Source organism: Gambusia affinis, linkage group LG04 (assembly GCF_019740435.1).
Source record: "Gambusia affinis linkage group LG04, SWU_Gaff_1.0, whole genome shotgun sequence".
Classification (NCBI taxonomy): domain Eukaryota; kingdom Metazoa; phylum Chordata; class Actinopteri; order Cyprinodontiformes; family Poeciliidae; genus Gambusia; species Gambusia affinis.
Window position 1 is genome coordinate 17,690,054 of NC_057871.1, and position 13,171 is coordinate 17,703,224.

Sequence of the window (13,171 nt, forward strand, 5' to 3'; positions counted from 1 at the left end):
GGATCAACGCTTAACAAGTGCAGTATTAAACTGGCACTTATACTGTCAAAAACTTGCCCTTTTTGGACTTTGATGAACTCCGATGTCTTTGAACAAAGCGATGGAGACCATGTGGAGCAGACTGGGACCGTTTGGGATGCGATGTGCTGGTGTTTGCTAAATGGACAGAGCTAAAGTAGCATCAGGCTGCGGCCGTGGCAGAAAAGGATGAACGCGGTGGCAGACAATTTGTTATTGAATTGTCGTAACTTATTGGAATAGACCGCGGCAGCAATGGATCTGATGGACGGTGGCAGTCAGTGATTGAGGAGGATCGGACAGCCGGATGAACTACCTGGATCTTTGAAGATCGTGGATTAAATCATGGAATGTCAACAGGCGCCAACGAATGCGTGTAGCGCTACACCTTTGATGGCCATTATTTTATTTTATTTCATTTTTGTTTTTGTGTGCACACATTAAAACCAATGCATTGGTAACTGCCGCTTTAAATAATATTGGACCTCTTTGCGTTGAGGCTCATTTAGTAGCTCTTTTGTGCGCGTTTGTCTTCGAATTGAACCTTTGGACTATGGAAATGGACAAAAACTCTGAGACTGAACTAATGGCTACTGGTGGGGAAACTCAAAAACGTACTGTTAAATTAACAGAAAAGGCCTTGGCTGAAAAACTTGAAACATTACAAAAGGAACGAAAAATCTAAATTAAACAAAACGGGTAATATAAGATATGAAATTCATGATTTAATGTCAAAAGGTGAAAAAACAAAGGTTTTAAGTGCTTTTGATAGGTTGACTAAGTTGTGTGATGATGCCAAATGTTTGCATGAATCTTTTCTGGGGTTTTTGCCACATGATGAAAAAGAAAATCATGAAGTATGGTTTAAAGCAAAAATGATTCCTAATAATGAATGTATTTCTAGAGTGAATAAGTGGCTCTCTCAAACTGCAGTTGGCAACAATAATGATGATGATGGTGTCAATCCCACTGACAGTGTGTCAAATGTTAGTGGACATTCACAAAGGAGTGTTAGTTCCAGTATCACTTCATCTGTAAAGTTAAAGGTAGCAGCAAACAGGGCCTCAGTTTTGGCCCGTGTGTGAAGGCTGTAAAAGAAAGACACGCAATTGAAGAAGAGGAGGAGAAACTGAGGAAAAGAAAAGAGATGCTTGCTCTGGAAACTGAATTGGCTGAATCTGACTTGCAGATGGAAATGTATAATTTAAAGCTGCAGTGTTCCTCACAAACGTCAAACTCAGTGAGCTCACACTATAAAAAGAAAACAAAAGAAAAGGGATTAAAGCAAAGTTTGGACCCCTTTGTGAAGGAGTTTCTTCCTAGAAATGAAATTGATAATCCAACAACTCAACAAGATGGTATAGACCATACTAAACAAAGAAATGAATTAAAGTTGACATCAAAGGAAAATAAATCTATGGATGTGAGACCAAAGAGAACGGTAGCAACAAACCAGCACCCTGTGTGTGGTCAACATAAAGCTGGTGGATCCCAAATACAATCGGAAGAGCATTTCAAACATAATGAGAAAATGATCCAATCATCAAACAGTGCTCAATTACCTGGAGAACTTCTTACCATCATGAACAGACAAAGTGAAATCACAGCAGCCTTGGTAAAGCAGCAACAGAGTATGACTCTCCCGCCACGTAACATTCCTGTTTTTAATGGTGATCCTCTTCAGTACAGAGCCTTTATTAAAGCCTTCGAACAAGGGGTTGAAATCAAAACAAATAATGCGGACTGTTTGTATTACTTGGAACAATTTACTAAAGGTCAACCTCAGGAGCTGGTGCGCAGTTGTCAGCATTTGAATCCAGATTATGGCTACACTGTAGCAAAGTCTTTATTACAGGAACATTTCGGAAACCCTTATAAAGTTGCAACTGCATATATTAACAAGGCTTTGTCTTGGCCAACAATAAGAACTGAGGACATTAGAGCATTACAGAGTTATTCTTTATTTTTGCGTGGCTGCTGTAATGTAATGGAAGAGCTGCAGCATGAGTTGGACATGCCTGTAAATATGAGAGCAATACTTGCTAAGATGCCATACAAGTTACGAGAGTGTTGGAGAAGTAAAGCTTTTGATATAATGGAGACAACTGGATACCGGGCAGGATTTGGTGATATGGTTGCATTCATCGAACGACATGTCAAGATTCTGTCAGATCCTTTTTTCGGAGAATTACAAGATTCTAACTTCAGTACATCATCCATCAGTCGTCAACGGCAACCTGGGATTAAGACCAAAGGGAATGTAGTGGCCAGCACTGTGACATCTGGGAGTGCTTCAGGAGAAGTTGATCAGCAACATGCTGCAGCTAAAAGAAATGATGGATGTTGTGCTTGTTGTTCAGAAGCTCACCCACTAGAAGAATGTAAACAATTTAAAAGAAAACTTCACAAGGACAAAGTCTTTCTGTTGAGAAGAAAAGGATTATGTTTTGGGTGTCTACAGTGGGGCCACATCAGCAGGAATTGTGAAGCACGATTAACTTGTGAAATTTGTAATGAAAGTCATCCAACTGTGCTACATATAAGAAGAGAGACAATTTCTGCTGAGTCTGAAACAGGAATATCAGAACCCCCATCAATTGTGAATGCAACATGTGGCCATACAGGGGCCGTAAGGATCGTGGAATACTATCTGTGCTCCCTGTAAAGGTTAAAGCCATGAAAGGACAATGTGTCATCCAAACTTACGCTTTCTTGGATCCAGGCAGTACTGGAACATTTTGCTCTGAAAGGCTGATGCATCAATTGAACCTCACTGGAAAGCGAACACAAGTTCTTCTTCGAACAATGGGCCAAACTAAAATAAGTTCAGCATTTTCTCTGTGTAACCTTGAGTTGTCTGGGCTGGAGAGCAATACATTTTATCCTTTGCCAGAAGTTATTACACAAAGACAAATGCCTGTAACTAAAGATGACATGATAACATCTGAAGATTTAATAAAGTGGCCATATTTGTCAAGAGTTCACATGCCATCCATAAATGCTGAGGTTGATCTGTTAATTGGTACCAACGCTCCAAGGTTATTAGAACCTTGGGAAGTCATTAACAGTCAAGATAATGGTCCATATGCTGTCAGAACTGTACTTGGCTGGGTTGTCAATGGGCCCTTGGATAGCAGTGGTGTTCAAGAAGTCTCATCTGTAACAGTGAACAGAATCTCAGTAAGTAAGCTGGAGGAACTGCTCAGGAGCCAGTACAACTATGATTTCTGTGAAGGATCAGTTGACAAACAAGAAATGTCCAGAGAAGATCAAAAGTTTCTCAATATTATGGAAACATCTGCATTAATACAGGATGGAAAGTATTGCTTGAATCTGCCATTTAAAAGAAAGGATGTTTGTTTACCAAACAATTTTGCAGTGGCCAAACAGAGAATACAAAGTCTCAGGAAAAGATTCAGATTTAATCAGACATTTCACCAGGAGTATGTGGAGTATATGAATAACATAATTTCATGCAGATATGCAGAACGTGTACCTGAGCATCTTTTGCATTGTGATAATGGAAGAATTTGGTACATTCCCCATCATGGGATTTACCATCCAAAGAAGAGAGCTTTACGTGTGGTGTTTGACTGTGCTGCAGTATTTAAAGGAGTTTCTTTGAATAGTGAGTTGCTGCCAGGCCCCAACCTCACCAACACTCTACTGGGGGTCCTTATGAAGTTTAGAGAAGAGTCAATAGCCATAATGGGAGACATTAAAGCTATGTTTCATCAAGTGCAGGTGCCAGAAGGAGATCGAGACTTTCTCCGCTTTCTGGTGGCCAAATGGGGATATGACACTCGAACCAGTACCTTATAGAATGATGGTCCATCTATTTGGAGCTGTTTCATCCCCCAGCTGTGCTGCCTATGCTTTAAAAAGAACTGCCCAAGACAATTTGAATGAATTTCCATCAGAGGTCATAGAAACTGTAAGACAAAACTTTTATGTCGATGATTGTCTTAAAAGTGCAGCTACAGAGGAGGAAGCTATTCATTTGATAAAGAATCTTGTTGCTCTGTGTGGAAAAGGAGGCTTCACATTGGAAAAATGGATAAGCAACAGTCGTGTTGTTCTGCAGGCCATCTCAGAGGAGCAGAGAGCTAAAGATTTGAAGATGTTGGATCTGGCCATCGATAAACTTCCAATGGAAAGAGCTTTGGGTCTGCAGTGGTGTGTGGAGACCGATGCCTTCCAGTTTAAGATGAAGTTGAAACAGCAAGCCCTGACCAGGCGTGGAATGTTATCTGTGAACAGTTCTGTGTATGACCCTTTGGGTTTCCTGGCGCCAGTGACATTGCAAGCAAAATTGATGCAGCAAGAACTGTGTAAAAGAGGCTGTAGCTGGATGATGCACTGCCACAAGACATTTTACACAAATGGAGAAGATGGCTGGAGGAGCTTGCGCTACTGTCTACATTTAGTGTTGACCGCTGCATAAAACCTGTGGGGTTTGGAGCCATAAAGCATGCACAATTACACAATTTTTCAGATGCTAGTGAAACTGGATATGGAACTGTTGTGTACATTCGATGGTAATGAAAACATCATTCATGTTGCTTTCCTTATGGGGAAGGCCAGAGTAACACCATTGAAAGTCATCACCATTCCCAGGCTTGAACTTTCAGCTGCTGTCTTAGCTGTGAAGGTGGATGCCATGGTCAAAGCAGAGCTGAATATACATCTGGAAAAATCAGTGTTCTGGACTGATAGCACATCTGTGTTAAAATACATCAATAATGAAGACAGACGTTTTCACACGTTTGTGGCGAATAGAATTGCAACCATCAGAAATTTGTCGGAACCTACTCAGTGGAATCATGTCAGCACAAAAGAAAACCCAGCTGATTATGTGTCTCGTGGACTGAAAGTTTCAGACTTCCTGAAAACCAGGACGTGGCTGGATGGACCAGAATTCTTATGGAAAGATGAAGAAAGGTGGCCTAAAGGGGTGATTGATGTAGCATTGGATGTCGGTGACAAAGAGATTAAGAAGGAGGCTGCAGTTAACATCATTGGCCTTGACACTCCTGCACCTACAGACCAGCTTATTGCATATTTTTCAGATTGGAGAAGACTTAAAAGAGCAGTGGCCTGGTACCTAAGGCTGAAGTGTGTCTTAAAGGAGAAATGTATTAGGAGAAAACAGCTGGATCCTTTAATGGACAAGAACCCAGTTGTGCATCAGATGAACACAAGAGGGCGCCAAAGGACCACCAATCACTCAAAGGGTGGAAATTTGTCATTGGCAGAGCTCCAAAGTGCAGAGTTCTTCATCATTTTGTACTGTCAGCAGCAAAGATTCCAGCATGAGATTGAAGCTCTGTCACACAACTCTAAAGTGAGCCGCGAGTTCTATCTATGTACTGGATCCTGTTTTGGAAGATAAAATTTTAAGAGTTGGAGGCCGGCTTCATAGAAGTGCAATGCCAGAGGAAGTAAAACATCCAATAATTCTGGCCAAAGAACAACACATCTCCAAGTTAATCCTCAGGCATTTTCATCAAGTTCTTGGACATGCAGGACGGCACACACACTGTCGGCTGTAAGGAAAAGGTTCTGGATTACAAAGGCAAATTCTGCTGTGAGAAAGGTTATTGGTGAGTGTAACATCTGCATGTATAATAGTCGACCCTTAATGCAAAAATGGCTGACTTACCCATTGCAAGAATTCTCCCAGACCACCCCTTTTTTAATACTGGGGTTGACTATTTCGGGCCATTTGAAGTTAAAAGAGGAAGAACACGCTGCAAAAGATATGGCGTTTTGTTTACCTGCTTGGCAAGTCGAGCCATTCATTTGGAGGTTGCTGCTACACTTGATACAGATTCCTGCATCAATGCATTGAGGAGATTTATCAGCTGAAGAGGACAAATTAAACATTTATGATCTGATAATGGAACAAACTTTGTTGGTGCTGAGAGAACTGAAAGAAGCTTTTGTTAAGCTAAACCAGGACAAAAAGAAGACATTTTTGATACAGGTGGAACTTAATTGGATTTTAATCCACCTGCTGCTTCCCATTTTGTTGGTGTTTGGGAGCGAATGATTCGATCTAGTGAGAAGAGTACTTAATTCAGTGCTGCGTCAGCAAATTCTTGATGATGAAGGGTTGAGTACAGTGATGTGTGAAGAAGCCATCTTGAATGATCGCCCTATTACGACCCTCTCAGGCGATCCGAATGATTTGGAGCCACTTACCCCAATCATCTTCTCTAGCTCAGAGGAAAGCCTTCACTTCAACCTGGAACATTTAATACGGAGGATCAGAATGGAAGAAGAAGATGTAAACAGATACAAAACCTGGCTGACCTGTTTTGTAAGAGATTTGTTCGAGAATATTTACCTTTGCTTCAAGAAAGGCAGAAATGGAACGAGAAGAAGAAAAATCTTGCTATTGGAGATATTGTGGTCATAATGGATCCTTCTGCACCTCGAGGATCCTGGCATCTTGGGAAGGTTTTGGAAGTGTTTCCAGATAATCATGGTTTTGTGAGGTCAGTGAAGTTGAAAACTAAGTCCAATATTATTGAGAGACCGATTTCCAAACTTTGCATGGTGTATGGTGTTTAAATTAATGTTAATGTCACATATTGTCTCCTGTATTATTGTTTTGGGAATTGGCATATTTGTTTATTGTGCCAATTAGGGGCCGGTGTGTTGGAGCCAAATATGTGTATTTTTGGATTTGGTCACTAGATGGCGCTGTCGGCTCCAGTATATGAACCAAGAGATCACAGGTAGTCGACAGGTGTTGAACCCGGAAGGGCATACAAGTTTTTGACCGCTGTGGCGGAGTCTTTGTTAACACTGTTCTCGTGTATTGTGGAATAAATGGAATTTGTTCACAAATGGTTCATCTGATTGGAACAAATTTGGACAACAAGAATCGGATTGACTTTACACGCTGTCAACAGGTACAACGTTAGCCGCTCAGCGCGTCATAACAAAGCAGCAACGGATCAAGGCTTAACAAGTGCAGTATTAAACTGGCACTTATAAATGTTATGTTTTAGAATTTGTAATTGTACTTAGTTAATGTTGTGTTTTTGAATTTGTAATTGTCCTTTGTTAATGTTGTTGTGTTTTTGATGAAGTGTTTTGCACCTCAGGGCCACCGTATAAAGTAAACAATCTGACAGACTGCAGGAGATTAAATTTTTACAACAGTATTCTTGAAAGTAGAACGAGATGGAATACACACTTGAATCCCTACTCTCATTCCATGAGTAGTGCTACAAGAGTTCTTCCTTGCATAAAGTTTCTCCACATGAAAACATAGCAAAAACCAAAAACAATAAAAACAAAAACAATACATTAATTTGTCATTTTGCTAAATTGTTCAGCTCCTAAAGACATGACAGGGTTGTGGACAATCTTCACCAGTTTCAGACGGCTAAACCTCTATTTAGTTTAGTCCCCTGTTTACCTGGGCTTTGCCCTGCAGGTCGGCGAGCGTCCCAAGCTTGTCTTCTTTTTTTCTTTTTTCTTTTTTTTTCTTTTAGCTACTTTTGAAATGAAATGACCTTTTTGCAATGTATTAAATGTACCCTTTTTTTATTTTTTATTAATTATGGTTGTGTTTAGTGCAAATTAAACAGGCTCTACAATTTTTTTCTTTTTTTTTTAATAAGAAGTAAATCCATAAGTAGTGTAATGTTGATGTATCTGTCCTACCATCCCCCTGTTGAGACATGCAAAACGCCATGGCTCAATATTGCAGCCCAGTTATACAAGTTTTTTGGTAGGATCTTGTTTGCAGGTCACTTATAGATTTCATCTTCTATTTTTGCTCCACTTTTTATCCAAGAATGTTTTTCATTTTTAGGACTTAATTTTTGCATGTCTTTTAGGATCTTTTTTCATAAGTTTGATTTTTCTTCCATATGTAAGACATTTATTTGTCCCTCCACTGCCTTTTTTTTTTTTTTTTTCCATTTTGTCAGCGAAGGCATTCCAGACACTTTATCTTTCCCTGTGGTGTGTGCAGCACATTTACAGATTGCTAGTTGTTTTGGTAGCTGCACAGCTTGTAGTAAATCTTTTAATAGTTCTGCATGAGTTACTGGTTTTCCTGTAGAAGTTATCATACCTCCATTTTTCCAGTACTGTGCAAACGTGTGGACTGTTGCAAATGCATATTGACTATTGGTGTAAATTGTCACTTTTTTATCTTTCATTAGTTTGCAAGCCGTGGTTAGTGCTATCAATTCTGCAGCCTGAGCTGAGTAGTGTGAGGGAAGTTTTTCAGCTTTCAACACTATTTTGTCAGTTATTACTGCATACCCGGTTTGAGTTTTTCCTTGTTCATTTTTCTTTGAGGAACCATCAACAAAAAGTATTTCACCTTGATCTAATGGTAGATCTTTTAAATAATTTCTACTCTTTGCTGTTTGTTCTGCCATTTCCTGACAATCATGCTTTGTACCATCATCTGAAAGAGGTAACAAAGTTGCAGGATTTAAAACTGTGCATCTTTCAATAGTCAGATGAGGTTGAGATAAAAGTGTGGACATACATGAAAGATGCCTAGCAGGTGATAAGAAAGTCATATTTGTCTGCAATAATAGTGCTGAAACTGCATGTGGTACTTTTAATGTTAACGGATGAAACAGTACAATAGGAGCACTAACTTCTACTGCCATAGAGGCAGCAATCACAGCTCTCACACAGTGAGGCAAGGCACACGCCACACTATCGAGCTTGGGAGAGAAATATGCTACCGGTCTCATTTTATCACCATGTTGTTGAACTAGTACCGAGGTCATAAAATGACCTTTACAATCCACCATCTGGACAAAAGGTTTTGTATAGTCCGGTAAAGCAAGCGCAGCACTTGACACAAGGGCCTGCTTTATTTCACAAAAATGCTATTTCTGCTTCCTCTGTCCATTCCACAGAGGAAGACATTTTCAGATCTTTTTCATACATTAGTTTGTTTAAAGGAGCCACAATTTCTGCATAATTAGGCACCCAGTTTCGACAATAGTTAGTTAACCCCAGAAAAGACATCATCTGGTTTCTTTTGTTTGTGGTTTAGGTGCTTGGAGAATTGTTGTTTTTCTATCCTCCATTATGGTCCGCCCTCCTGCACTTAAATTATGACCCAAATATTTCACTTGTTCTTTACACAGTTGGAGTTTATTTTTATTGACCTTATGACCTTCCTCAGCTAGATGTTTTAGAAGTGCTATAATTACTGGTTTTATACCCTCCTGTGCATCTGGTTTTTAAAGGGTATTGCTTGACCTTTGGTCTAAACTCTGTTTTGGGTCTAATTTTGGATAAAAATTAAGGCTCCCTTTACAAGACCCACGTCCGTGGGCCCATTTGACCATAGTTTATCAGGAACGTCCTTTAAGAGAACTTCCTCTTCTTCTGTAAGTAGCATTTGTCAGTGTTGTTTGGGGTGTAAATGTTGCCCCTTTTGCTCCCATGCTGTCCATAGCAATGCTTTTCCAGTTAACCCAGTGGAAGCACTAGTTTCTATGTTTGAGGAAGTTGCCACCCAATCGGTAGCTTCTTCTCCTTCCTCAACAAGATTACCTAATTGCTTCCACTGTTCACCTTTTTGTTTAAACAGAGACACATGCGGGAGGTCCACGTTCTGTCTAAAGATTTTAATTCATCAGGGAGAGCGACAGCTGCAACGGCGGTGTGTTTTGTGTCTGAGTATATATAAGTCACTGTGATCTTAGCTGGAGTGACCTTGTTGAGTCTGTCTTCATAGTTCTTATCAGGCCCAGGCACATTCTTAAACCAAAGAGTTACGTGTTCCCGGGAATGTTTTTTTCTACATGTTGTTCTGCATGCACCAGTGTCGCAAAGGAAAACTACAGGTTTTCCATTTATGAAAAGAGTTATTTCTGGTCTTACACTGTCCATAGATAAAAAATCCCGAAGATTTAATTGGACCTCTTCTTCTCTTTTAAATGCTAATTCTAACCAAAATTTGACATCATCATACCCTTCTTTGCGCATTTTCTTTGGGTTTGACTTTGTTTTTTGTTTTATTTTATCCTGCAGTACAGTTAGTTTTTGTGAGTTTAGACGGCCGTCAAAATTATAGTTTGTTATCCACTTATCTAAGTGTTTTATTCTATGCGGATCCCGATTTTCGACATGTTTCCAGTCATTTGTTTTTAAACTGTCTGTTGACTTATTTTTGATTATACCTTTCCCCATTTTTACAAAATCTGGTCCAGTTTGTCGACTCCTAGGGAATCCTATAAACTGGAGATCTTATCAGTAGGCCAGCAATTAAAAATACCTGTAGTGGTAACCTCCACTTCTACTCTTTCAAGTGGGAGGTTCTTTGCCTCTGCATCCAAGACAGGTTTGCTGGTTACAATCCTACTGTTTTATATGAGATAAAACACCAAGTGGTATTTATACCTCCAATCACACACACAGTCACACTTTTTACGGAATTTAAGCTTCTCGCAGGACTCCGCCGTCCTTTCCAATTACAAATTTAGTGAGAACCCAATTTAATATTATTTTTTGATTGTTGATTTTTTTTTTTATTTTAATTTTCAATTCTATGTTGAATTGTGTTTTAACAAATAAAATTTGATTTACTGAGTAATTTTCTTTCTCTGAAATGTATTATCCAAATAAAATTTGATTGATCAATTTTATTTATTATTATTTATTACCTAATCGATTAATTTTTTGTTTACAACAGGACCGCACCAGGCTCCATCCACCTATTTCCACGAAATTTTTTGCGCAAGGACTTCGGACGTTCCTTTACGGATTTTGTGCACTATCTTTTTACCTGTTAGAGTCTAGAATTTACAGGGTTTTCTATTCGCGCAATGACCCCCAGTCATTCGCCACACTTTTTAACCAAGAATCCACTCACCCTCCGTCTTTCCCTCGGAGTCTTCAACCTTCAGGTCCCAGCAGGCAGGCCGAGCGCCAGCCCTTGAACAGGTTCTGATAAGTTTCCACTAGGAAACCTGCCGTGCGCACGGTCTTTACTGGGGTCCACCACACCTGCTGGAATCCTTCCGGTATATTGACCTCCGGCTCTCGAAGGACCAAGTTAATGTCAGGTTCAAACACCTATCAAAGACAAAATTTATTAAATACAAGAAAGACAAGAGAGATGGATTCTGAATATTCGCGAGGAGAACAGACAGAGATGTGCTTTCAGTTACAATCTCCTACCGCTCTGAAATCACATATGCCTGCTCCTCTCTTTTTATTGCATTTAGGATCCCTCTCACATTGGACGCTGCAACTCTCAAAGGGCGGGGAAAGCAAATCATCACATAGTTGCAGCGCTAATGACAATCACTATCTAGACACATGTTATCTACACATTAGATTCTTCTGTTCCAGACACGGCGTCGAGCAGACAAGTTGTATGTCTTCACGGCGACGGCTTTGTTGCTATCTAACAAGTCAAGGAGAGCAGAGTTCCCGGCCGGGCCGCAAGCTCTGCAGGAAGCGGTTGTCACTGCTTTCTCTCAGTAAGGCCTCAGGAAGGAATCAAAGTTATTCAGCACAACACTCTTTATACTAAGATTAAAATGAAGTAAAATGAAGTAAAGGCATATAAGTAAGACATTATAAAGATATAACTATAAGGCTACATGAACAACAAATAATTGATAATACCAATAATACAATTTACCCAACAGTGATATATTTCAGTATTCAGTCTAATTTAAACAAGCTCACATGATAAGGTTTTTATATATTAGCTGTACTGACTATGATTATATGATGTTTATGTAATTTAAAAGCAACATCCATGTAATATGTATGCTTCAAAAGTGCTCCAAACCATAAAAGCTTAAATGTATTATATGAACAGAATATCAGAAATCTTTCTCAAAAGAGAATTCCAGCAGAAGCATATGATACCACATTAATATGAACATCAATCTACTATTATTATACTAAATTAACAGCTTAGCATCTCATTCTATAAGATGAACTAATCTTTATAAACTCAATACTCACCAAGCTGTTGGTTACACTCACTTATAAGAGGGTAAGGCACTAGAAAAAGTATTGTGAAAAAGTATTTTCTGTTTTTGTTCAAGAATCACAAATACTTTTTACCATAAAACAAATGTAACCTTAGTCGATACAAACAACTTGTTATTTTGAGTAGATAAAGCAATCAAAACTAGCTATGTCCAAAGATATTTACACTCCTTGTTAAATCATGAGTTGATTGTTGCTAAGCTAACCATATTTTGGGAAAGTTGTGTTCCAGTTCACAGCTAATTACTGCCAGCTATGTAGAATAAATAAAACAAAGTAATTTGCATCTATCAGTCAGGAATGTGTTATAAACACATTTTCACTGCTTTGGGACTCCAACAAACTGCAACGAGATTGTTATCCACAAATAAAATGCAGTGGGAAACTTTCTCAGGATTATTAATTACTCAAAAAGTCTATCAGTGACTTATTCAGAATGAAAATACCCCCAAACAACAAAAGAGTAGGATTCAATAGTCTCATTCTAGGTCAGTGTTTACCATTCTATAACAAGATACTGAGAAAAAATGGCATCCATGGGAAAAACCACTGTCTGTGTTGGAGCACTAAATTCTGATAAGGCATTTTGAAAAGGAATAACAAGTCATTACATTAAGACTTTCTCTTAAATGGATTTGAGTAGAGCTGACTCATGCTGTAAGAATTTCATTATGCTCAGAGAAAAAATCTAGAGGGGGATGTGAATATTCAGGTATGGAAGCTCTCACCTTAAATGGAAATGTATCATAACCTTCCTCTCAGGATTTTAATTCACAGATGTCTTCCAACAATGCCACTTCACTCTTTTGAATGTATGAGCGTGTGTGCAGGTGTGTGTGCGCGGGCTCAGGTGTGGATGTGTGTGTGTGTGTGGGTGTGGAAGAGCATATTCTTAAATACATGATGATTAAGATAAATAGCGACCATGTAATTCAGCTCTAATACTCTTGTCAGCATCTGCCAGCTATAAGTACGGCAGCTGAGCTCTAAACCCTTTAAAAGCAACACTCCTCCTCCCTAACCGCTCTTTCCTTCTTTTCTCATATCTCATCTGTACCAGCTGTTTTTACAGCTCTTTACATAATCTATCGCTCTTTCTCTCTCTGGTTGAATCAGTTTAAGCATCTTCTCCATTCAGACATTCTTG

General features: G+C 39.2%; 2 protein-coding genes across 2 annotated transcripts in view; one reads left to right on the plus strand and one right to left on the minus strand.

Moving 5' to 3' along the window:
* Positions 1–13,171, plus strand: part of vwa11 (von Willebrand factor A domain containing 11) — a 92,522-nt gene that overhangs the window by 33,059 nt on the left and 46,292 nt on the right. The window lies entirely within an intron of this gene.
* Positions 6,487–9,745, minus strand: LOC122830097. Its single transcript, XM_044115165.1, has 2 exons — positions 9,730–9,745; positions 6,487–9,176 (listed from the first exon to the last, which is right to left on the minus strand). Exon 2 carries the CDS (start codon positions 8,811–8,813, stop codon positions 7,884–7,886), a length of 930 nt encoding a protein of 309 aa, XP_043971100.1. The 5' UTR covers positions 8,814–9,176; positions 9,730–9,745; the 3' UTR covers positions 6,487–7,883.

Bases quoted from the DNA above. Each gene is read 5' to 3' on its own strand.
- LOC122830097 (XM_044115165.1), bottom strand. From the start codon at position 8,813: ATGGTGGATTGTAAAGGTCATTTTATGACCTCGGTACTAGTTCAACAA.